The 27444-nt window shown below is 41.4% G+C and overlaps 1 protein-coding gene across 1 annotated transcript in view; it reads right to left on the reverse strand.

Annotated features, from left to right (window-relative positions):
* Positions 1–323: 323 nt before the first annotated feature.
* LOC140201206 (calpain-2 catalytic subunit-like) overlaps positions 324–27444 on the reverse strand; it is a 112917-nt gene continuing 85796 nt past the window's right edge. Inside the window, exons 14-21 of the mRNA XM_072264933.1 lie at positions 26673–26732; positions 25329–25386; positions 23669–23733; positions 22170–22238; positions 21541–21619; positions 4598–4714; positions 3591–3646; positions 324–1772 (exon numbers count right to left, since the gene is read on the reverse strand). Coding sequence (XP_072121034.1) covers positions 1749–1772; positions 3591–3646; positions 4598–4714; positions 21541–21619; positions 22170–22238; positions 23669–23733; positions 25329–25386; positions 26673–26732 — 528 coding nt within the window. The 3' untranslated portion in view covers positions 324–1748. The remainder of the gene's footprint in view (positions 1773–3590; positions 3647–4597; positions 4715–21540; positions 21620–22169; positions 22239–23668; positions 23734–25328; positions 25387–26672; positions 26733–27444) is intronic.

A 27444-nucleotide genomic window follows, 5' to 3' on the forward strand; every position in this document is an offset into this window, starting at 1 on the left:
AATTTGATTGTAATAATAGGAGGTGTGAATGAAGAAACAGCAGGATGATTATGTATAATCATCAAATTGGCTTGATTCATAATCTAGATTCATAAAATGCTGAAGGAACTCAGCAGGCCAGGCAGCATCTAGGAAGCGAGTTCAGTAAGTCAAATGCCAAGTTTCTCCAGCATTTTGTGTGTGGTGCTCGGATTTCCAGCATCTGCAGGTTGTCCCTTGTTCAGAATCTAGATTAGTGATTTGGCTGATGGGACCAAATGACATATATTCAAGTTTGCTGACATTGCTAAATGAGTTTTTGCTGTCTGTGGACAAACTGAATGACTGGATAGAACATGAAATATCTCAAAATGAGGAATTATCTGTTTTAGTGTTCTGTAGAATATTCATTGAATTGTGTATTCCTGATGTTCAAAGTCACCTGTATAATGTTTGTACATAAATCAGTAAGGGCCAACAGTAGACTGTGTTTTAAGTATTGTATACAGTTTTAAGGATGCACTTGCTATAGGATTGCAGCAAAAGTTGATTCCAGCTTGCACAGGGATTGAGGAGATTATGCTTTTAGAGTTCAGAAATTGAGATTTCCTCCTGAACGAAGAGTGTTGGACCATGGGTCATATTCTCTCTATAAAAATTAGGGCATCTAGGACTGAGCTGCGAAGAACCTTTTTCTCTTGCAGGACAAAGACTGTTTAGATTCTCAGAGCCTCCATAGCTCTCTTAGGGTAATCACCAGGTCTGGTCAAAAAATACAGATACATGTAGTTAGACATCTGGATTTTGGTACAGGCTGGGTTGGAGCAGCCAGATGGTCTCCACATGCTCTTGTTTATATAATGTGAACAGGATTTCTATCCCATTCCATTGAGATGCTTTACATAATATTCCCTAAAATAAATTTATCTGGAGTTGTGTAGACATAGTAGCATTTTTAATGATATTGGTGTATTATGTTGATTGACCACTATTGGTGGAGAGTATTTGGTAATTTTTACAGAAGACCCAAGTCAAACAAGGGAATCAAAGTTACGCACATTCTGTGTTTAATTTTAGATACCATTGTGCAAATAAAAACAGTTTTTAAATTTGAAGCATATTTTGATTTATATTAAATGCCTATATACCAAAAGCATCCAGCAAACATAATAAAAGCACCAGCAATTTAATAGAAATTAGATTAGTTTTCTTCAGTAACCAATTGGGAAAACATTTCTATGGCTGTATAGCACAAAACAAACTGTTTCTAAATGTAAGAGGTCAATTCAGTTTGAATATTATATTTGTTTTATAAACCAAGGTTCCAAAACAAGATTCCCTGATCACCATGGTTGTGATCTACTTGTGCCACATATATAGACTTAAGGAGGGATTTGCTAATTTTTGAATATTTGGACTTTCTTACAAAGGGTAATAATCATTAGTAAATCACTGATACAATGTGGCTGCTGTAAATATAAGATATGTAACTAATTTAAGATGTCTTTCAGGAATATTGATGCTCAATATGATCTGGATTGAAATAGTTTTGATTCCCACATTGCTGTGTAGCAACTCACCTTAAAATAAAAGACAGGATAGTAATGCAATGATAAAATCAAAACCCTATTCCCTTCGCTCTATGCCATACGTGATACCCAATAAATGTAATTATTTTAGTTCTCATGTTACTCCTTTATAGTCTAGAGATGTCCATTTCAGTATCTGGTTATTGATTGAAGACTGCCTTCTTGTAGCATAACAGCATTTTAGTTCAGTACCAGACACAGCCACTGTGGAAAGAGAAATTAAGATAATCCATTAAGTTCTGAAGGGAGAAAGTGTAAAAGAGATGTGTTCAATTTATTTGGAAGCAACACCATAAGGGAAATAGTAAAAAAGAAAAACGGGGTTCCGGTAGCCATATTCCTTTCGTCAGGTGAAAGCAAACTTTCTAACAGATGTGGTAGGGAGATTTTGCTGCATGATGTTGAAAAATTCCTGCTGGAGTGTTCCAATTTAAAATAGATTTGGAATTTTGCTTAGATCAGAGGATAAATGTTCCCCACTGCAGGTAAGTGTATATAATTGTCAACTGAACAGTGTTTATTTCAAGTAATGAACCACAGACCTGTATTTGTTTCCAACCTTAACAGGAACTTTTTAATTGAACTCACAGTTCCAAGTGTTGAGGGACTTACACTCATTTATATTAATTAGCATCAATCTTTTGGAATTGGAATGCTAAACATTTTACTTTACCTCTTGCCCTCCTTAGCCGTGGGGTATTAACCATTTTTCAACTTGGACTGCTCATCTTGGGGTGTATATTGAAATATATCATCTCTATTTAGATTAGATTAGATTCAACTTTATTGTCATTGTGCCGAGTACAGATACAAAGCCAATGAAATACAATTAGCATCTGACCAGAAGTGCAAAAGAATAGTGTTATTTACAAAATAACTGCGAATAAAAAGTGCTATAGCACACAAATATAAAAGTACTGAGACAGTCCAATATGGGTGCAGTACTGCTTAGCGCTGTGATGTGAGGTTCAGCAGGGTCACAGCCTCAGGGAAGAAACTCTTCCTGAGCCTGCTGGTGCAGGAGCGGAGGCTCCTGTAGCGCCTACCAGATGGGAGGAGAGTATAAAGTCCATGGTAGAGTGAGATGCATCCTTGATAATGCTTTTCGCCCTGCTCGGGCAGTGTTTATGGTAGATGTTCTCAATGGTGGACAATTGGGTGCTGATAATCCGCTGGGCAGTTTTCACCACCCACTGGAGTGCTTTGCGGTCCGATACGGGACAATTGCCATACCACACTGAGATGCAGTTGGTGAGTATACTCTCAATGGTACAGCGGTAAAAGTCTGTCAGTATCCTGGGACAAAGGTGAGCCTTCTTGGAGCTCCACAGGAAATAAAGCTGCTATTGCGCTGTTTTGATCAGGATGGAGGAGTTCAAGGACCAGGTGAGATCATCGAAAATGTGGACACCAAGGAATTTGAAGCTTGATACACGCTCCACTACAGCTCCTTGATGTAGGTGGGGACATGAGTGTGGCTCCTAGCATTTAGCAGAGACTCTACATCAAATGAAAATCCATTGCTTACCTTGAGCATTGAACATTTCCTGTTTAGCCTGGATGCCTTGTTTTTTTATCGTGACTCGTACCTTCTTAATCATTCTCTAGTTCTACACTTATTGCCGCTGTAAGTCCCCGTGGTTCTGGATGCAAGTTCATAGAAATGGCTATCCAGATCGAAGGGGAATTTGGATGATTGCAGCTCTTTTACAGCCTAACAAAAATCCCATAAATCCTATCCTTTGTTTGATAAATGATAGTAAAATGTTCATAATGAAAGTTTTCTCAAATACACACTCCCATAGTTTGCAGATTTCATATGGAAGTGCAGGGATCAAGAATTTGAATCTTAGTTAACAATCACAAAAGTAGTTATTCTTGTTTAATTAACTTTAATTCTGTTTCAATATCCTCCTGAAAATAGGGGAAGCACTGAATAGTGCTAGAAATGGATAAACAGAATATTCAGTGTATTTAAAATATGCTGTTCCAGAATTTCTTACAGGGTTGGCTGCTACTTACCTGATGCATATTCATCTCTGCTTCTCCATCAATCAGATCGAATTGTTTAAATATTCCTGAAAAAACAGGAAGGTAACAGTTTAAACATTGCCATTTATCTCAATTTTGATAGAATGTGGATCTTAAATATTTATCGCCCACAACAATGTAAATAAATATACTCACTATTAGGAAATTAATTTGAAATGAAAGCTTTTACCCAAATCTGTATTCAAATTGAACATGATTAATTTTAGTTTAGGAGACTCACTTGAAGTAGTTTACTTGTACCACCTGAATAATAAAGAAATGCAGCTATTGCTCACAAAGATTAGCACTTATTGTACTAAATTACATTAGGTGACCTCTCTGTGTTATTTCAGGTGGAACACCACAATTTGGAATGTAATTAAAGCAATTAGTGTAACCCAGTAGCTGATTCCACTTTCCATCAATATTTTCTTTAATTGTAATCATTTCTTAGGACTCTCAATTGTTTTGAACTGATCACAAAACTGCAAAGATCTGGGAGGTCCAAGTCCCTATTTTGCATGTAGAACTGGAGTAGAACTTTGGCTCCTGATGCAGTGGCCTGGCTCAGGAGTATACCTTGAGGTTGCACAATCAGAGCAAAAAATGAGCCTAATTTGGAGCACATTGAAAGGAAGTTCTTTGACTATTTCTTTAATTCTGTACAAAGTCTTATTAGAGCTTAAGTGAGCAAAAAGTAAATATTGTCATATGTTTGAAAAATGACTTTGCTTGTTAGTCCACCATAGGCCACTGTAACATTTCTGGTCTAATTGCCTTTAAGTTGTTGGGACAAGCAGGCGAAGATTACTTGCCATGCAAATCTGAATCATCCGATACTATATTTTTCAAAGAGTATTGATTAATATACACCCAAGATATCCAGATATTTGTTGTGACTGATTTCAGTATAGAGGTAGCCCATGGTTCAGTGAATTTGGATCTCAATGTACATGTTAAATATATGCTGTTAAAATGAAGTTCAAAAATCAGCTTACTGAACATGGTTTCCAATCGAATCAAACAGCCAACAAAGTTATCAAAGTCAATGACGAGGCTGGAGTTTGCATAACGTGCAACAATGTTCTCAATCAATGCATTGTTCAGAGTGAAACCTGAGGAGGAAAACAGAACTTTACATTCATGGTAATTTTATTTCTGTGTTCGTCTAATTATTACATCAGTATATAGGCATTATTTTGTCAAGGGCTGCAGCTGATAATCATGGAAACAAAGATTATGTACTGAAGAAAAGTAAGGGATAAATGTTGGAAATAACTTGGAAAATGTGTAGCTCGGGTGGTTGACGGTTGGGTTGCATTGTTCTCCAATCCTGGCAATCCACTTGCAAATATTTTGTCACCATACGAGGAGACATCATCAGTGTGCCGTTCATTTGTGGTGTGTTCTCTGAATGCTTGGCCTTTACATACTTATCAATCAGCTGATTGGTTGCATGGAAAACACTGATTTTCCGCAAACAATTCTGTAAACAGACGTGTAGACCTCAATCTTATTTATAAGCCAATGCGGGCAAAAATCCAGTGGCACTCACTCCTGCTCTCTGACACTCACGGAACTCTGGAAAACTGCTAGTGTCTGCCACGGTGAAGACAGTTGCAGATTACCCATTAAGTTTATCTGCCATTTTTTTGTCCCCCATTACTACGGGCATCATTTTCCAGTGGTCCGATATCAACTCTCACCGCCCTTTCACTCTTTATATAAAAAAATTTTGATACCCAGCTTTATATTATTGGCTAGTCTGTCCTCATATTTCATCTTTTCCTTTCTTATAGCTTTTTTAGTTGCTGTTTGCTGAATTTATAAAGCTTCCCAATCAACCAACTTCCCACTCACTTTTGCTACCTTGTATGCCCTTTCCTTAGCTTTTCGGCAGTCCTTTGTCAGCTATGGTTGCCTACCCCTGTCATTTGAGAACTTCTTCCCTCTGTGGGGCAAATATATCCTGTGCCTTGTGAATTATTCCCAGAATCTTCAGCCATCTCTGCTCTGCCGTCATCTCCGCCAGTATCCTCTTCCAATCCACCTGGGCAAGCTCCTCTTTCATGTCTCTGTAATTCCCTTTATTCCATTGCGATACATGTACATGTGAGTTATGCTTCTCGCTCTCAAACTGAAGTATGAATTTAATCATACTATGATCACTGCGTCCTAAGGGTTCCTTTATGTTAAGCTTCCTCATAAAATCTGGGTTATTGGACAACACCCAATCAAACATGGCCTTTCCCCAAGTAGGCTCAAGCACAAGCTAGTCCAAAATGCCATTTCGTAGGCATTCAACAAATTCCCTCCCTTGTGATCTATACACCACCTTGATTTTCCCAATCCCCTTGCATAATGAAGTCCCCATTACAATTGTGTCATTACCCTTATTACATGCATTTTCCAGCTCCCTTTGTAATCTCAATCCCACACCCTAGCTACTATTTGGAGGCCTATTTATGATTCCCATAACTTTTTTTTAAACCCTTGCAATTTCTTAACTCCACCCACAAAGATTCAATGGTCTCTAATCCCTGTCACCTCTTCCTAAAGATGTAATACCGTCTCTTACCAACAGAGCCACACCATGACCTATGCCTTCCTGCCTGTCCTTCAATACAAAGTATATCCTTTGATGATAAGCTTCCAGCTATGGCCTTCTTTCAGCCACGACTCGGTGATACCCACAATGTCATACCAACCAACCTCTAATTGCGCCACGAGTTTGTCTACCTTATTCTGAATGCTACTCACATTTAAATACAGCATTTTTTGTCCTGCATTCTTTGCCCTTTAGAATTTTGCCTCTGTAGTACAATTTAACTCTTTGCTCTGTCTGCATTTGTACCCAGTCATTGGCTTGTCCTTCCATACATTCATGTTACATCCATCATCTACTTGTGAACCTGTTGGCTCACCCTCAGCTCTGTTATACTAGTTCCCATCCCCCTGTCATATCAGTTTAAACTATTCTCAATATCTCCAGTAAATCTATCTGCAAGAATATTGGCCTCCTCGGATTCAAGTACAGCCTATCCCTTTAGTACAGGTTGTCCCTGCCCCAGAAGAGGTCCCAATGATCCAGAAATCTGAATCCCTGCCCCCGCTCCAATTCTTCAGCCACACGTTTATCTGCCACCTCATGCTATTCGTATCCTCACTGTCATGTGGCACAGGCAGCAATCCCGAGATTACTACCCTTGAGGACCTACTGCTCAGCTTTCTTCCTAACTCCCTATATCCTTTTTTCAGGACCACCTCCTTTTTTCTTCCTATGTTGTTGGTATCAATATGCATCACGACTTCTGGCTGCTCACCCTCCCTTTTCAGGATATTGTGGATGAGAACAGAAACATCTCAGACCCTAGCACCAAGGAGGCAAACTACCATCCGGTTTCCTTTTTGCACCACAGAATCGCCTATCTGTCCCCCAACAATAGAGTTCTCTATAACTGCTGCCATCCTCTTCAGTTCCCTACCCTTCTGAGGCACAGGGCTAGACTCAGTGCCAGAGGCACGGCCACTGTTGCTTCCCCCAGATAGGTATTCCCCCCCACCCCCACACCAACAGTACTCAAAATGGAGTAACTGTTGAGAAGGACAGCCATACAGGTGCTCTCCACTGTCTGACGTTCTTTCCCTCTCCTGACAGTCACCTATTTATCTGTCTCTTGCAGCTTGGGGTGACTACCTCCCTGTAGCTCCTGTCTATCACTGCCTCACTTTCCCTAACAAGCCTGTGCCCTCCTGTGTTCATTGAGAAAATCATAGTTACTCAAGAGATGAAAGAAAAAAGTGGAGATGTTTTGAGAGACATTCATCTTACCAGTGAGGAGCTATTTGCAGTCTTATAGCACATTGAGGTGGATAAGTTCCTTGGAATTCGTGGGAGCTTACAGGGGAAATTATGGAGACCCTTGCAGAGATAGTTCCTTCCTTCGTTAAGTTCCTGAAGATAGGAAGGTGGCTAATATTGTTCTGTTGTTTGAAAAATGCAGCAAGGACAAGCCAAGGATTTGCAGTCCAGTCAACCTGGCATCAGTTGTGGGAAAGTTACTGGAGGGAATTCTGAGGAACAGGATCTACCAGCATTTGGATAGATAATATCTGATTAAGAAGAGTCGGCATGGCTTTGTGCACGAGAATTCATTCTTGATGAACCTTGGAATTTTTTTGAAGAAGTGACCAGAAAGTTAGATGTAGGGCAGTGCGTGTTTTCCCATATGGTATGTTGCTCCAGAAGGTGTGGTCTCAGGGAAACCAGAGAGAGCAAGTTAGGTGGATTCAAAATAGGCTGGTAGGAAATAGAGGGTGGTGGTTGAATGCTGTTTCTTGGAATGGAGGCCAGTGACTGTGCTGCATGGGTCAGTGTTGGAACCCTTGTCATTCGTTTATTTTATGTAAATGTTTTGGATTCAGATGCACAAGGCTTGATCAGTAAATTTGTGGATGACATGGAATCAGGAGGTGTTATTGATAATGAAGTTTATCACAAATTCCAAGGAGATCTTGATCATTCAGGGAAGTGAGTTGAGGAGATGCAAATGGATTTTAATTAAAAAAAGTAAGTGTGAGGTGACGTATTTTGGAAAATCAAACCAGAATAAATGAATAGTAGAACACTAGGGAGTGTAATGGAGCAGAAGGATTTAAGGGTACAAATACAGTTTGACAGGGTGATTAAAAAATAGCAAGTTGGCTTTCATCAGTCAGGGCACTAAGTACAATTTTGGTTATCCTATTATAGAAAGATGTGGTTAAAATGAAAAGAATGCAGAAAAGGAAAACTGTTGTCAGTTCTAGAAGCCCGAGTCATAGGGAGAGGTTGACTAGATTACGTCTTTATTCCTTGGCCCTTGGGAAAATGAGGGGTGACCTTATAGAAATGTTTAAAATCATGAGGCATAGTTAAGGTGCATGGTAACAATCTTCTTCCGAAGGTAGGTGAGACCAAAATAAGGGGGCGTATATTTATGGTGGGGGGAGGATTTAAAAGGAACCTGAGGGGTAACCTTTTCCAGAGAGGACGGTGAGTATATAGAATAAGCTGTAAGAGGAAGTGGTTGAGGCAGCTATAAGTATTATTTGAGAAGCACCTGAATATGTACATGGAGGAGTTGGGGTTCAGGGGATAGGGGCTGAATGCAGGGAATTGGGACTAGGTTGGTTGGCATCATCTTAGACTCAGTGGGCAGAAGGGCCTGTATCATGCTCAATTGCTTTATGACTATTTTATTGCATATCAATAGAATTAAACTTTGTTGTTCCTTTTGCACCAGCCACTCAGCTTTTATTCAACATTACAGAAGAAAAGGTGGTTATCTAATTTATATTCTTGTAAGTGATACTTGGAGGTAAAAGCGATAGCACAGAAGTATCTTAATAGATATCATCTCTGACATGTGGATGGTCATTTCCATTTGAGCTAAAATATTTGGCCAAAGCAAGAGCAAGGAAAATCTTTACTCACCTTTTGAAAATTAGATACAAAAGGATGCTGGTTCAGATTAGTTAGCAAAAGCTTGAAAGGAATTGATTGATTGGACTTGAAACTAATGAGATTCAGGGAGCATATTTATACTAGTTGGATTACATTCATGCATTTTGATAGAGCCTGAGCAAAAATAGCAGAGGCACAATTTATGTATTATTGTTGGAAAAAGTCTACTGCCAAATGATTTATAGAATATTGATTACCTATATTTAGCATACCAGTGCTCTTCAGTATTAAGAATAGCAGCAAAATCAAATAAGGCAATGAAATATAATGAGAAGCTGCTCCACTAATCTCATTAAACTTTTCAGTGTTGTACCACATAACACACTAATGAAAAATCGGGGAGCAGTACCCAAGTTGGAAAGTGAGTTCCCTTAAGGAACATGACCATTTGCTTATAGTTTACAATAATGAATTAGCCTTTAAAATTTGTTTGGTGCAATAGTTAATGCCGAAGGCAACAATAAACTGACATAATTGATAACCTGACCTGTGAATTTTAATATAGACTAGTGAAGCACAACGTTTCTTGGAAAGCAAACTCGAGGATGAATGAACTCTTCTTGGGGCTTCCAGCCAGGTACAGGCACCAATGATAACTGACATTTCGATGACCAGCTCTGCCATCTTCATCAGGAATGATATCTGGACACATCTAGTCTGGTGGCATTTGTACCCCAGTAGTCCATACCTCCTGATTGGTTAGTCCTCATCCAATCAGGTTTCCACTCTCCCACCATGTTTACAATTGAATTCCGATTCTTACTTAGAGGGAGACCATTTTCCTTCTCAAAATTCTTTTCCTCTAGTTTTATCTCAATGGCTTCCTTTACCAGGCGGTCCCAAAAGCCATTGGTGCAGCAAAGTGGTTTTGTGCCGAAGTCAAGCCCATGGCCATTGCGAATGCAATGTTCTGCCACCAACCATTTCTCCGGGTAACCCAAATGAATACACCTTCCTGTGCTCCTTGACGTGGGCTCCGTCTGGCTGATATACACTGCTACGCTTTCATGGGCAAGTTTGTGGATGGTATTCATCTGGTATTTCTTCAGAATTCTGGTGATCCTTCCAGAAACTGTGGAAATATAGGGAAGACAGGCAGTAGCAACAGGTTCCTCCTCTTAGGTTTCCTGGTTTTTCCATCAGCCCTTTAAAGACCCAATTGATTTCCTTCACCTTGTAACCATTCTGTAGGAATGTCGTACATAATTATTTCTTTGGGGAGACTCTCCTGGTCCAAAATAGATTTCACTGGAAGCCCGGAAAGAGTTTATTTGTCATATACATCAGGAAAGCAGTAGATCCTCTTTCACTTACCTCTACAGGGAGGAAGTTCACTGCAATATTTGTCGCTTTGAATCATTGCATAAAGAGAAGGTGAGGCTTCTTTGTTCTTTAGCCTCCCTTCTGAGATGTCGGGACAAGGACATTAACTCCAAGTCCATGAGGTTGCATTCTTAGTGGTTTCTCCAGCAGCTAAACACATTCTACAATGAACTAGCCAAGCTTTGATTAGGGAGCATATGTATTACATTAGATCCGCTCTGGACATCAATGCGAACAGACAACTCTCCCTTCACCTGGGTCTGTCAGCCCTTGTCTCCTAGTGATTGGGATACATCAACAGGTCCTCTTCTGCCCAAAGTGAACTAGTTTCACTAAGGAACACTAAGAGGCAGGTCAGGAAATACAACAAACTATCCAAACGAAGTGTAGCCTTCCCACCATTGTAAGGATAAGGGGAAGTTACTCTATAAGGGGAACTACTATGAACAAACATTCAGAGTAGCCATGGGATCACCCTTGTTGCTGGCTATTGCTAATTTCAACATGGAGGACTTTGAGGAAAGGGCTCTAAGTTCATTGCCCTTATGCCCCAAATGCTGCTTCAGATATGTCGATGACACCTTCGTAGTATGGCCTCATGGACTCCAGGCACACCAAAGGTTCCATGACCATCTGAACAGCTTACATACAAATATTCAATTTACAATGGAGATGAAGAAGCATGGTTGCCACCTGTTCCTGGACATTCTAATATGACTGAAACTGGATGGTAGCCTTGGACACTGCGTCTATCAAAAACTCACCCACGTGGGCTTGTACCTCAATGATAACAGCCATCATCGCGCCTCCCAACGTAAGGTGGTTCTTTCTACTATGGTTAACTGTGCAAAAACTATTTCGGAACAGGAGAGGTACCCCGAGGAAATAAGATGATTACACATGACGTACCTACAGAATGGATACACGGTGAAGGAAATCAATCGGGCCCTTAAAGGAGCCAATGGAAATACCAGAAAACCTACCAAAGAGGAGGAAACCGTTGCTACTGCCTGACTTCCCAATATTTCCACAGTTTCTGGAAGGATCACCAGGGTCCGAAAGAAATACCAGACGGATACCATCCACAAACCCGCAAGGAAGCTCAAATTACAGCTAATGTGGGTCAAAGAGGATCTGGGACTCAGGTTGGCTGGTGTTTAGACCGTAAGGCGTAGGAACAAAACTAGGCCATTTGGCCCACCGAGTCTGCTCTGCATTCAAGTATGGCTCCCCAACCTTCTCCCCATTGGTGTCTTGTCCAATTAAGAGCCTATTAATCTCTGCTTTAAGTGCACCCAATGACCTGGCCTCCACAGCTGCCTGTGGTAATAAATTGCACAAATTCACCATGATTTGAAAGATCATTGCTAATGTCTCTACAGCCTTTACCGCTACCTCTTTCAGAACCCTAGGGTGCAGTTCATCTGGTCAGGGTGACTAAGGAAATTTCTCCGCATCTCTGCTTTAAGTGGATGCCCCTCGATCCTGAGGCTGTGCCCTCTTATCTTAGTCTCCCCTCACATCTACTCTGTCTAGACCTTTCAGCCTTAGAAAGGCTTCAGTGAGATCCCCCCCCCCACCATTTTATCCTTTTAATTTCCAGCAAGTACAGACCCAGAGCCATCAAACGTTCCTCCTATGATAATCTTTCATTCCCAGAATCAACCTTGTGAACCTCCTCTGGACCCCCTCCAACATCAGCACATCTTTTCTTAGATGAGGAGCCCAAAACTGTTCATAATACTCAAGGTGGTGCCTCACTAGTGCCTTATAAAGCCTCAGCATCACATCCCTGCTCTTGTATTCTAGACCTTTTGAAATTAATGCTTACATTACATTTGCCTTCCTCACCATTGACTCCATCTGCAAGTTAACCTTCAGGTTATTCTGCACAATGACTCCCAAGTCCCTTTGCATCTTAGATTTTCGGATTTTCTCCTCGTTTAGAAAATAGCCTGCATATTTATTTCTACTACCAAAGTGCATGACCATGCATTTTTCAACATTTTATTTCATTTACCACTCTGGCCCATTCTCCTAATCTGTCTAAGTCCTTCTACAACCTATCTGCTTCCTCAACACCACCTGCTCCTCCACCAATCTTTGTATCATCTGCAAACTTGACAACAAAGCCATCTATTCCATCATCTAAATCATTGATATACAGCATAAAAAGCAGTCCCAACACCGGCCCCTGCGGAACTCCACTACTCACTGGCAGCCAACCAGAAAAAATTCCTTTTATTCCCAGTCGCTACCTCCTATCAATCAGCCAATGCTCTAACCATGTTAGTAACTTTCCTGTAATACCATGGGTTCTTAACTTAGTAAGCAGACTCATATATGGCACCTTGTCAAAGGCCTTCCGAAAGTCTAAATATAAAACATCCACTGCATCCCCTTTATCTATCCTACGTGTAATCTCCTGAAACATCCCAACAGGTTCGTCAGACAATCTTGTCCTGAGTCTCCAAGTACTCCATAACTTCATCCTTAACAACTGACTGCAATATCTTCCCAACCACTGAAGTCAGGCTAATTTTCTTTCTGCTGCCTTCCTCCTTTCTTAAAGTGTGGGGTGACATCTACAATTTTCCAGTCCTCTGCACTGTGCCAGAGTCCAATGATTTTTGAAAGATCATTGCTAATGTCTCCACAATCTCTACCGCTACCTCTTTCAGAACCCTAGGGTACAGTTCATCTGGTCAGGGTGACTCTTGGGTCTGTCAGTCTTTTGAGCACCTTCTCCCTTGTAATAGTAACTGCACTCACTTCTAACCCTTCACACCCTTCGACATCTGGCACATTGCTAGTGTCTTCCACAGTGAAGACTGATGCAAAATACTCACTTAGTTCATTGCAGGGGGAGGGGAACCAGAGTGTTAGAGCAGATAGTGAGGTGGAGGAGGATAAAGGTCATGTGAGAACTGCAAGTTTAGTGCATGGAGTAAAGCCAGATCTAACAAATAAAGAGGCTTTGAGGAAAGAGAAGCATAATAAAGGATGTAAAGGTAGTAAGGTAGAAGGGCTAAAGTGCGTGTACTTCAATGCAAGAAGCATCAGGAACAAAGGTGATGAACTGAGAGCTTGGATACAAACATGGAATTATGATGTAGTGGCCATTACAGAGACTTGGCTGGCACCAGGTCAGGAATGGATTCTCAATATTCCTGGATTTCAGTGCTTTAAAACAGATAGAGAGGGGGAAAAAGGGGAGGAGGGGTGACATTACTGGTCAGGGATACTATTACAGCTACAGAAAGGGTGGGTAATGTAGCAGGATCCTCTTTTGAGTCAGTATGGGAAGAAGTCAGGAACAGGAAGGGAGCAGTTACTCTATTGGGAGTATTCTATAGGCCCCCGGTAGCAGCAGAGATACCGAGGAGCAGACTGGGAGGCAGATTTTGGAAAGGTGCAAAAATAACAGGGTTGTTATCATGGGTGACTTTAACTTCCATAATATTGATTGGCACCTGATTAGTTCCAATGGTTTAGATGGGGCAGAGTTAAGTGTGTCCAGGATGGATTCCTGTCACAGTATGTTGACAGGTCGACTAGGGGGAATGCCATACTAGATCTAGTATTAGGTAATGAACCCGGTCAGGTCACAGATCTCTCAGTGGGTGAACATCTGGGGAACAGTGACCACCGCTCCCTGGCCTTTAACATTATCATGGAAAAGGACAGAATCAGAGAGGACAGGAAAATTTTTAATTGGGGAAGGGCAAATTATGAGGCTATAAGGCTAGAAATTGCAGGTGTGAATTGGGATGATGTTTTTGCAGGGAAATGTATTATGGACACGTGGTGTATGTTTAGGGATCTCTTGCAGGATGTTAGGGATAAATTTGTCCTGGTGAGGAAGATAAAGAATGGTAAGGTGAAGGAACCATGGATGACAAGTGAGGTGGAGAATCTGGTCAGGTGGAAGAAGGCAGCATACCTGAGGTTTAGGAAGCAAGGATCAGATGGGTCTATTGAGGAATATAGGGTAGCAAGAAAGGAACTTAAGAAGGGGCTGAGGAGAGCAAGAAGGGGGCATGAGAAGGCCTTGGCGAGTAGGGTAAAGGAAAACCCCAAGGCATTCTTCAATTATGTGAAGAATAAAAGGATGACAGGAGTGAAGGTAGGACCAATTAGAGATAAAGGTGGGAAGATGTGCCTGGAGGCTGTGGAGGTGAGAGAGGTCCTCAATGAATACTTCTCTTCGGTATTCACCAATGAGAGGGAACTTGATGATGGTGAGGACAATATGAGTGAGGTTGATGTTCTGGAGCATGTTGATATTAAGGGAGAGGAGGTGTTGGAGTTGTTAAATTAATTAGGATGGGTAAGTCCCCAGGGCCTGACGGAATATTCCCCAGGCTGCTCCACGAGGCGAGAGAAGAGATTGCTGAGCCTCTGGCTAGGATCTTTATGTCCTCATTGTCCATGGGAATGGTACCAGAGGATTGGAGGAAGGCGAATGTTGTTCCCTTGTTCAAAAAAGGTAGTAGGGATAGTCAGGGTAATTGTAGACCAGTGAGCCTTATGTCTGTGGTGGGAAAGCTGTTGGAAAAGATTCTTAGAGATAGGATCTATGGGCATTCAGAGAATCATGGTCTGATCAGGGACAGTCAGTATGGCTTTGTGAAGGGCAGATCGCGTCTAACAAGCCTGATAAGAGTTCTTTGAGGAGGTGACCAGGCATATAGATGAGGGTATTGCAGTGGATATGATCTGATTGGATTTTAGTAAGGCATTTGACAAGGTTGCACATGGTAGGCTTATTCAGAAAGTCAGAAGGCATGGGATCCAGGGAAGTTTGGCCAGGTGGATTCAGAATTGGCTTGCCTGCAGAAGGCAGAGGGTCGTGGTGGAGGGAGTACGTTCGGATTGGAGGGTTGTGACCAGTGGTGTCGCACAAGGATTGGTTCTGAGACCTCTACTTTTCGTGATTTTTATTAACGACCTGGATGTGGGGGTAGAAGGGTGGGTTGGCAAGTTTGCAGACGACACAAAAGTTGTTGGTGGTGTGGATAGTGTAGAGGATTGTTGAAGATTGCAGGGAGACATTGATAGGATGCAGAAGTGGGCTGAGAAGTGACAGATGGAGTTCAACCCGAAGAAGTGTGAGGTGGTACACTTTGCAAGGACAAACTCCAAAGCAGAGTACAAAGTAAATGGCAGGATACTTGGTAGTGTGGAGGAGCAGAGGGATCTGGGGGTACATGTCCACAGATCCCTGAAAGTTGCCCCACAGGTAGATGGGGTAGTTAAGAAAGCTTATGGGGTGTTAGCTTTCATAAGTCAAGGGATAGAGTTTAAGCGTCACGAGGTAATGATGCAGCTCTATAAAACTCTGGTTCAGCCACACTTGGAGTACTGTGTCCAGTTCTGGTCGCTTCACTATAGGAAGGATGCAGAAGCATTGGAAAGGGTAAAGAGGAGATTTACCAGTATGCTGCCTGGTTTAGGGTGTATGCATTATGATCAGAGATGAAGGAAGCTAGGGCTTTACTCTTTGGAGAGAAGGAGGATGAGAGGAGATTTGATAAGAGATACAAAATATTAAGAGGAATAGATAGACTGGACAGCCAGCGCCTCTTCCCCAGGGCACCACTGCTCATTACAGGAGGACATGGCTTTAAGGTAAGGGGTGGGAAGTTCAAGCAGGATATTAGAGGAAGGTTTTTTTACTCAGAGAGTGGTTGGTACGTGGAATGCACTACCTGAGTCAGTGGTGGAGGCAGATACACTAGTGAAATTTAAGAGACTACTAGACAGGTATATGGAGGAATTTAAGGTGGGGGGTTGTTATATGGGAGGCAGGGTTTAAGGGCTGGCACAACATTGTGTGCTGAAGGGCCTGTACTGTGCTGTACTATTCTATGTTAGCTATCTCCTTGTCTACCGTTATTATTTCTGCAGCCTCATTTTCTAGCGGTCCTAGATCCACTCCATCTCTTTTTTTTACATACTTGAAAAAGCTTTTATTATCCACTTTGATGTTGTCTGCTAGCTTGCTTTCATATTTTATCCTTTCCTTCCTAATGACTTTTTAGTTGCTCTCTATAGAGTTTTAAAAACTTCCCCATCCTCTGTCTTTGCACTAATTTTTGCTTTGTTGTATGTTCTCTCTTTTGCTTTTACATTAGCTTGGTTGTACTATTTTGCCATTTGAGTATTTCTTTGATTGTGGAATACATCTATCCCGCACCATCTTTATTCTTCCCAGAAACTCACACCATTGCTGCTCTGCTGTCATCCCTCCCAGCAATCTCCTTCCAATTTACATTGTCCAACTCCTCTCTCATACCACTGTAATTTTCTTTACTCCATTGAAATACTGTCAAACTTTACTTTCTCTCTATCAGATTTCAAGTTGAACTCAATCATATTGTGATCACTGGTTCCAAAGGGTTCTTTTCCTTTTTTTTTTTTGGCGTGTGTGTGTGTGCGTCTGCCTGTGCATGATGTTGGCGGGATGATGTCTTTTTCATGCTTTTACAAGGGGAGAGAGAGAGAGAGAGAGAGAGAGAGAGAGAGACTGTGTGGCGCGCCACTCCTCACACAGACATTTCGCAGTATTTTTCCCTTTATTTTACGAGGTCGAGTTGCGATCTCGACACTCAACCCGGCACGGATGGAAAGCGGACCCGATTGGGTTCGAACCTGGGAACCTCCGTTCCAGAGTCCGGCGCTGATGTCATTGCGTCACTAGCCAGTCCTCAAAGGGTTCTTTTCCTAATTAGCTCCAGTTAATTACATAACACCCAATCCAGTATAGCTGATTCCCTAGTAGGCTCAACAACAAACTGCACTAAAAAGCCATCTTGTAGCATTCAACAAGCTCACTCTCTTGAGATCCATTGCCAACCTGATTTTTGCAATTGACCTGCACGTTGAGATCTCCCATGATTATCATAACATTGCCCTTTTGACACTACTTTTCTATTTCCTTTTGTAATCTGTGGTCCAGCCACTGTTGGAGTCCTTTTACCCTTGCAGTTTCTTAACTCAACCCCCATGGATTCAATATCTTCCGATCCTATGTCACACTTTTCTAATGATTTGATGCCATTGTTTACCAGCAGAGCCACGCCATTTCCTCTGACTACCTTCCTATCCCTCCAATACAATGTGTAACCTTGGATATTCAGCTCCCAACTACAACCAAAGCATTGATCTCTCACTACTGGCTGCAATTATGTCCCATCATCTACCTGCCCTCCTTGACAGTCTAACTGCATGTTATCTTTGCTTTTTTACCATTCGTCCTATCCTGAGTTCCTTCACTCCGGTTCCCACACCTCTGTCAAATTAATTTAATCCCTCCTCAACAGCTCTAACAAACCTGCCCACGAGAATATTGGTTCCCCTCCGGTTCAGGTGCAACATATCACTTTTCAACAGGTCATACCTCCTGTTTCCAATGATTCAAGAACCTGAAACCTTACCCCCTGCACTCAGCCATGTATTAATCTGCCAAGTCATCCTGTTTCTACCTTCACTAGCGCATGGCATAGGCAACAATCCAGAAATTACTACACGGGATGTCTTGCTTCTCAGCTATCTGCCTAGCTCTCCAAATTCTCTTTTCAGGATCTCTTTCCTTTTCCTTCCTGTGCCATTGGTACCAATATGTACCAAGACATCTGGCTGCTCTCTGTCTCTCTCCAAAATGTTGTGAACATGATCAGAGTCGTCCCAGACTCTGATACCTGGGAGGCAACATACCACCAGCATGTCCCGGTCACGTCCATAGAATCTCCTGTCTGTTCCCCTGACTATTGAGTCCCCTATCACTATCACTCCCCTCTTTTCCTTCTGCACCATGGACCCATGCTCAGTGCCAGTAACCCGGTCTCCTTGGCGTTCTCCTGGGAGGTTATCCCTCACAACAGTATCAAAAGGGGTATACTTATTTTTTAGGGGAATGGCCATAGGGGTGCTCTGTGCTAACTACTTATTTACATTTCTCCTGCCAGTCACCCAGCTACTCGCCTCCTGCAGCTTTGGGGTGACTACTTCCCTGTAACTCTGATCGATTATCTCCTCACTGTCCTGCACAAGCTGAAGATCATCCAGTTGCTGCTCCATATCCCTAACATGGATATGCAGGATAGAACAAGGAACTGCAGCTAGATCCGGTTTGTAGGATTCCCTGTGAACGTGGAGCAGCATATATCAGCCACACGTAACACACGGTGGAAACCTGCATCAAGGAGCACAGGTGTATCTGTTTTGAGCTACCTGGAGAAAATCAGCGGTAGCAGAACACTGTATTCGCAATGGCCATAGGCACAAAATGATTTTGACAGCACAAAACTATGTGCTGCGCCAAGGGCTTTTGGGACTACCTGCTGAAGGAAGCCATTGAAATAAAACTAGAGGAAAAGAACTTTAAAAAAGGTGGTCTTGCTCCAAGTATGAACTGGAATTTAATTGTAAACGAAGTGGAAAAGTGGAGACCTGATTGGATGAGGACTAACCAATCAGAAGGGACAGACGGGGATATAAATACCACCAGACTAGATATGCCTAGGCATCATCCCTTATGAAGATGGCACAATTGGTCATCAAGTCATCAGCTACAATTGATACCCAGATGGAAGCACAAGAGTTTATTCGTTATATATGCCAGGAGAGCAATAGATCCTTTTTCAGACTACAGGAGTTAAAGGAACAGATTTCTAGTCCATTTCTAGTAATAAAGTCAAAAATAAGCTTACAATTAGAGAGCTTACATTCAAAAATATAAAATGAATGCCAAATTTGCCACTGAATCTGGGTTTAACTAGACATTTGCACTGTGTATAGTTCTTATAGTTTAGTACTACAGTGCTGATTGAGAAGTTGCAGAACCTAAGCCTACGTACCTCCCTCCGTAAATGGATCCTCGACTTCCTAACTGGAAGATCACAATCCGTGCAGATTGTAAATAATATCTCCACCTCCCTGACAATCAACACTGGTGCACTTCAAGGATGTGTGCTAAGCCCACTGCTCTGCTGTCTGCAGCCATGACTGCGTCACTGGGCACAGCTCAAATGCCATCTTTAAATTTGCTGACAGAATTGTTGGCAGAATTTCAAACTATGATGAGAGGGTGCACAGGAGTGAGATATCTCAGCTAGTTGAGTGATATCAGCTAGATATCGCAGCAACGACCTTGCACTCAGTGTCAGTCAGACCAAAGAACTGACTGTGGACTTCAGGAAGGGTAAAACAAGGGAACACACACCAGTTCTCATAGAGAGATCAGAAGTGAAAAGAGTGAGCAATTTCAAGTTCCTGGGTGTCAATAACTCTGAGCATCTAACCTGGACCAAACATATCAATGCAGTTACAAAGAAGCCACAATAGTGGCTATATTTCGTTAGGAGTTTCAGATGATTTGGTACATCACCAAAGACACTCACAAATTTCTACAGTTGTTCCAAGCAGAGTATACTAGCTGGCTGCATCAGTGTCTGGTATGTGGGGGGGGTGGGTGGGGGAAGAGTATTCTATCTGGCTGCATCACTGGTCTGTGGGGAGGGGAAGAGTATTCTAGCTGGCTGCATCACTGGTCTGTGGGGAGGGGCAGAGTATTCTAGCTGGCTGCATCACTGTCTGGTATATGGGGGGGGAGTATTCTAGCTGGCTGCATCACTGTCTGGTATGTGGGGGGGGCAGAGTATTCTAGCTGGCTGCATCACTGTCTGGTCTGTGGGGAGGGGCAGAGTATTCTAGCTGGCTGCATCACTGTCTGGTATATGGGGAGGGGCAGAGTATTCTTGCTGGCTGCATCAGTGTCTGGTATGGGTGGGGGAGTATTCTATCTGGCTGCATCACTGTCTGGTATATGGGGGGGGAGTATTCTATCTGGCTGCATCACTGTCTGGTATGTGGGGCGGGCAGAGTATTCTATCTGGCTGCATCACTGTCTGGTATATGGGGGGAGTATTCTATCTGGCTGCATCACTGTCTGGTATATGGGGGGAGTATTCTATCTGGCTGCATCACTGTCTGATATATGGGGGGGGAGTATTCTAGCTGGCTGCATCACTGTCTGGTATATGGGGGGGGAGTATTCTAGCTGGCTGCATCACTGTCTAGTATATGGGGGGGGGAGTATTCTAGCTGGCTGCATCACTGTCTGGTATATGGGGGGGAGTATTCTATCTGGCTGCATCACTGTCTGGTATATGGGGGGGGAGTATTCTATCTGGCTGCATCACTGTCTGGTATATGGGGGGAGTATTCTATCTGGCTGCATCACTGTCTGGTATATGGGGGGGGGAGTATTCTATCTGGCTGCATCACTGTCTGGTATATGGGGGGGGGGGTGCTACTGCACAGGATCACAATAAGCTGCAGAACTTAGTCAGCTCCATCATGGGCACTAGCCTCCGTAATATCCAAGACATTAAGGAGCAATGCCTCAAAAAAGCGACATCCATCATAAAGGACCCCAATCACCCGGGTCATGCCTCATTCTCATTGCTACCATCAGGATGGAGATACAGAAGTCTGAAGACACACACTCAATGTTTTAAGAACAGCTTCGTCCCCTCTGCCATCCAATTTATGAATGGACAATGAACACATGAACACCGCCTCACTCCTTTTTTCAAGTTTCCTATTAGTTGTGCTTATTTAACTATTTATTTACTGTAATACAGTTTTATTCTAATGTATTGCATTGTACTGTTGCTGCAAAGGCAAAAAAATTATACAACATATGCTGATGATATTAAACCTGATTCTCATTATCATCATGTTGTATTGAAAATAGAGGCACTTGAGAGAATCTAACAGCTTGTCAAGTTGTAACCCATCACTAAGAAATAAAAATGGGGAATTTAGAAAAGATATTTTCCCCAGATTGTGGCCAAACAACAATAAGTATTGACATATTTAAGGTGAAGCTAAATGAGCACATGAAGGAAATATGTATACTGATTAGAATGGTTGAGTCAAATGACAGATTTTCATACTAGACACTTCCAGTAAAGAAAATACTGTTTCTTAAAACCTTCAACTTTTGGCAGCTGAGCAAACTATAAAATAAAGGAAATAAGTAATTCTGCCAATTGGTCTTGGAAAAGTACATTTGCCTGCAGTAGTGGACTATTCTGAAATCACCTGCTTCTTCAAGTGCCACTCGCATTTCATGTGAACTCATGGTGCCAGATTCATCAGCATCCAACTTCTTGAAGATTTTCTAAATGAAGAAAAGATGAATGTTTATTGTCGTATGGGCATGTGTTGATATAATGAAAAACTTGCTTGAAGGAGCATTAAAGACTGACAGGTGTGTCTGCTGAGCTGCGTTTCATGGGATAGGGAAGGTCAGGCATGAAAAAGTCACATTGTAAGCAATTGCACAAATTGAGCTTTTATAAAACAATGCATCTCATGTACCTCCCACTTATGTCTAAATTACAGTCACCTCCCTTGTATTTGACGATTGTATATTCACTTGTTCTAAGAATCTTTGTAAATTAGTTATTCAATTAGGAAATGGTGCATGTAATCACCACCACTATACTGCAGAGTCTTGGAGCTAATTTTCATAGACAGAATTAAACAAATTGATATCAACTCAAACACCTGTTAAAGGTCATCTCAACCAAATGGTGTCAGAGTGGGTCCTGATAAATGAAGTGTCTGTGGGCATGTTTTCTTTTAAAGCAGCTAATATGGGAGCACAGGAAACATCTTTATAAAAACACAATTTCAAATAGGAAACATCTTTATAAAAACACAATTACCAACATCTTCTGTAACTTGTTCCAAAACAGCTTGAATTCGACTAGTCCAATTTTTCCCGATCCATCCTTCTGTTTTACCATTCTTATTGAGGAAGACTACTTAGAAAAGGTATTAGAATATAGCAGCACAAGAACTGGCCCGTCACCCCATGATGTGTTACTGAACTAAATAAACTAATCCCTTCTGCCTGCTCAGGTCCATATCCCTCCTTTCTCTGAACATGTAACAACGAGCCCCTTAAATGTTTCCGTTATATTTTCCTTCATCACACCCCTGGCAACACATACCTGGTACCCACCACCCCGAGTATAAAAAAACCCTGCTCTGCACATCTCCTCCAGGCTTACTCATTTCTAACCATAAATGCATGCCCCCTTGTATTCGACATTTTGACCCAGGGAAAAAGATACTGCCTGTCTACTCTATTTAAGATCCCCATAATCTTATAAACTTTATTAGAGCTTCCCTCAGACTCTGCTACTCATGAAAAACATCCGAAGTTTGTCCATCCTCTCTTCATAGCACTTGCCCTTAATCCAGACAATGCTCGGCTTAACCTCTCACGTCCCTCACCAAAACCTTGACATCCTTCCTATACTGTGACCAGAATTAGATGTAATACTCCAAATGCAATCTAACTAGAGTTTTATAAAGCTGCCACATAAGTTCCTATTCCTGCATTCAATACCTCAACTAATAAAGGCAAACATGTCATATGCCTTCTTTGCTACCCTATCAACTTGTGTGGTCACTTCCAGGGAGCTATGGACTAGGACCCCAAGATCCATCTGCACTACACCACTGTTCAGGGTTTTGCCATCAACTGTGTATTGTCCCCTTGCACTTTCAGAGATCAACTGCAACACCTCACACTTGTCCAGACTATCTGTCTGCCATTTCTCTTAACATATGTCAATTCAATTTCTATCCCACTGTATCTTTTGGAAATCTACACTATGCAAAATGTCACTAATCTTTGTATCATCTGCAAACTTAACATGATTTCATCCAAATGATTTATATATAAACAAACATCAGAGATTACAACTATTTTTTTTATTTCTTTCAATCCCACCAATCCCCAGAGCAAATGATAATTCGGGGTGAATGCTCATCCAGGTCGACTGGGTTAAGACCAGCTTTTGGTGAGGCTATTTGGCATTTAGAAAAGAGGGACACCCAGTATATTGAGTCAGGAGCGCATGGCATGATGGCAAACATAATTCCTGTTGCAATCTCTTCAATCTCTGTCTGGTCATGTCAAAAAAAAAGAGAAAAGAACTTCTCCAAGAAAACAAAACAAAAAAGGCAATTAATTGTTCCTATAAAGCACTGTATGACTGCCGATCAGAGATCTAGGTGCAGAATACCTGCTTGGTAAGAGGGCATTAATAATGTTTGCATTGTGATTTTTCAATCAATTGAAAAGTTTTGTGTTCAATAGAGTAGACTGTGGAATCTGATTTTTCTCTCATCTTTATAGTTATTAAAAGGATACATCCATTAGACTGATTACATTTCGACAGGTCTCCAAAGAAAAGCCATCAGTTTTAATGTCTTCACCTTGAAGAGAAAAAATATATTTAAAGGAACAATATTTACACAACAGTACAGATGCAACCCGTCTTCCCGTGCAATTTACTTGGAAAGACCCATCCTTTATTTCATTCGCAATCCATGTAGTTTTTAAGCATTTCTCTCAGTAGAATGTTCAGCAATACCTGTGATTGTATTTATAGCTTTTATTAAATTTAGATGACACTCATTTCTTCCATATAGTGGATTATTTCATAGAGTACAGGAAGCTGAAATTCTTGTTTGTTTATTTCCATATTGACCATTACGAAATTGTAGGAAACCCATCTGTAAGCTGGGTTCTAGGATTCATGCTGAATTACACATCCATAGATCTAAGTAAATTCAGGGAAAGGGTAGAGTTTGGTGTTTTATTTTCTTCCAAATGGAACAAAGAAGGAAATTGACTTATTTCACTTAACTGAAGAAACCCTGATGTAACTTTGCAACATTAAACTGGTTCTGTCTTATACATGCACTGATCATACAAGAAACCTGCCGTTTTATTCCAGCTCTCCCCAACCTGGATCCATCACAGTAACTTTTCAAATTCCAACCCATCCAAAATCAGCAAATGGAACAATGACCATGATTAAATTTAGGCTTCAGGTATACCAAGGTTAGCACTCTATTCCACTGAATTACTCAAGAGTCATAGAACAATACAGTCCTTTGACCCATCTAGACCATGCTGAACTATTAACCTGACTAGTCCCATTGACTGACCAGAACCATAGCCCTCCATATCCCATCTATCCATATGCCTATCCAAATTTCTCTTAAAGGCTGAAATCAAACCTACACCCACCACTACCACTGGCAGCTTGTTCCCGACTCTCTGCACCCTCTGAAAGAAGCTCCCCCTCATGTTCACCTTAACTTTTTCACCTTTTACCATTAACCCATGACCTCCGGTTCTAGTCTCACCCAAACTCAGTGGAAAAAGCCTGCTTGCATTTACACTAACTATAGCCGTCACAATTGTATATACCTCTATAAAATCTCCCCTTAATCTTCTACGTTCCAGGGAATATATTCCCAACCTATTTAACCTTCCCCTAGAACTCAGGTCCTCAAGTCCCAGCAACATCCTTGTAAATTATCTTTCCCGTAGGTAGGTGACCAAACTGGACACAGCACTCCAAATTAGGCCTCACCAACATCTTATGCCACTTCAACATAGCATCCCAACTCCTGTACTCAATAATTTCATTTATGAAGGCCAATGTGCCAAACACTCTCTTTATGACCCTATCTACCTGTGACACCACTTTCATGGAACACACTGTCCTGCCTTACTCTTCAGTGCCCTACCGCTCACTGTGTAAGCCCTGTCCTGGGTTGTCGTCCCAAAGTGCAATGGCTCACACCTCTCTGCATTAAATTCCATCTGCCATTTTCAACATTTTTACAGCTGATCCAAATCCCGCTGCAAACTTTGATAGCCTTCCTTGCTGTACCCAATCTTGGTATTACGTGCAAATGTACCATGATTTTATTCATTCACTCAGTATGCAGGTAACAAATTCAAATTGGAGCATCAGTACCATCAGTGGATGAGCCTACATAATAAATTTACTTACGGTTGGATACAATTTTGTTCAGTATTCTTTGCAGCTCAAAAGCAGAAATCTCTGCATCCTGAGTTTAAAAAAAGCAAAAGAGAAGCAAAGTTCAAATAACTGCCATGTCAGTCTTACAAAGCCTGTCCCTATCTAAATGCCACGATCAGTCTTTTGCCTCAAAATGGGTAGAATGAAAAATATAATTTCACTCTTGGGGCTTCAGCTGTAAGGAGAGATTGGATAGGTTGGGCTTATTTTCAGTGGAATGTGAAAGTCTGAGGGATGACCATACTGAAGTTTGGGAAATGATGAGAGGCCCAAGTAGGCCATATAGTCAGTCTTTAACTCAGGATAAGGTATCTAGCAGGAGGAAAGTGCATAGTTTTAAGATCAGCAGGGAAAAAAATTAAAAGGGGATTGAGGGGCAAGTTCTTCCACAAAGGTACTGAACTCGAGGTAGCAAGAAGGAACTGCCAGTGAAGGGGATAGTGGCAGATACAATTACAAAGTTGAAAATCCATTCAGACAGGTACTTTGATAGGAAAGGTACAGAAGAATAAGGACCGTGGAAAAATGTTTACAATGTAAAGAGACAACATGTTGATGCGGACAAATAGAGACACGTTGGCCCTTTTCTGTGCTGTGCAATTCTATGAGAACCAGCTGTGGAGAATCGGAGAGTAATACAAAACAAAAACAAGCCCTTCGGCCCGGCTGTCCAAAATGTTCAAGGCATCCCCCTCACTAGTCGCACTTGCCTGCATTCGCCCCAAACTCTCCAAGCCCCTTCCTTCTATGTACCTATTCAAATACCTCAAACAGGACATGCTACACTGGTTAGATATTAAGGAAATCAAAAGGAACAAGGGTAGTCCAGGAAAATGGAGCAAGAGTGAATTTCACAAATTGCTCAAAGAGCCAGATAGATAACACTGCTCTAATTTTATATGTACAAACCTCAAATTTTAATTCCAATTTGAATGCATTTTACTGCCTTTTCTCATATTTAAATTGTTTTCTGGTGGAATACTGGTTAACGTAAAAAACCATTGGCAATTGAATCATAGTTATAAATTTGACTATAAACCATAGTGGGTTATTGTCATTATGTCCTAAATATTCTCCTGGGCCTCAAATCAGCTGTTTATAAAGTTGCAGAATCTGAAACTGCTCTGCATCTTCACGATATCTGAACACTTGCAATTCAACAAGGGACTTAACTAAATAGTGAAAATCCCTTGTGTGTTTGTCAAACCCATTTTGCCTCTGCCCATTTCAGTTCGTACTCATGGATTGTTTCTCTAATAATCAGTAAGATTAAGGTCACAAAAAATAACCTCAGTGGTAAAGCATTTGTCTTACCTCTCCCGCTAAATAATCAAACAAATTCGCGAAGTTCTTACTAATGTCTTCTTCATCAACCTTTAGAAATTTTTTTTCAGAAAAGAAAATAATTAAGAACACTTTATATGGTAATGAATATAGCAAGGAGAGAGAGAGACACACACAGACAGATAGAAATTAACAAGTATACATTACAGTGCAGCAGATCTGGGAATTTATCATTTCCAATGCAAAAACTTAAGTATTAAATGCACAAAATGCTTGCACTCTGCATAAAGATATCCAGTCATGTCTGGTACCCTGGGACCATCCTGAATGAAAACTCCATGTGTGAGTGGGGGAGTTGGGGGGGGGGGGTGAAAACAGAAAAAGGCCTGTCACCTTTATTGATATTTTTGGGTTAATTTTTACAATTTTTCGGAGGATCAATTTAAAAGTCATTGATTGCTCCATCTTTCTTCATCCACAATGAGGTTGAAAGATCACCTTTGCAGACTCCACAGTTCCATCAAACCATCTGCCTGGTCCTTGTATTATTCATAAATTTTCACCCTCACTTCAATGCAGTTTAATCTATATTCCTTTTTAAAACAATAGCTTTATGTCCCACACCTGTAACTCAGTTTAGAAGTTACTTGGATCTCACATTAGGTTTACACATTATCATGTTTACAACATTATTATATTGTCCAACTCCATTCCTTTCAAGACTGTAAACCTCATGTTTTTGTGTTCATCATGACCTAGAACACTCGATCATGTGGGAGCGTTTTGCTGGCTCACATTTACA

Source organism: Mobula birostris, chromosome 8 (assembly GCF_030028105.1).
Source record: "Mobula birostris isolate sMobBir1 chromosome 8, sMobBir1.hap1, whole genome shotgun sequence".
In the NCBI taxonomy this organism is placed as follows: Eukaryota; Metazoa; Chordata; class Chondrichthyes; order Myliobatiformes; family Myliobatidae; genus Mobula; species Mobula birostris.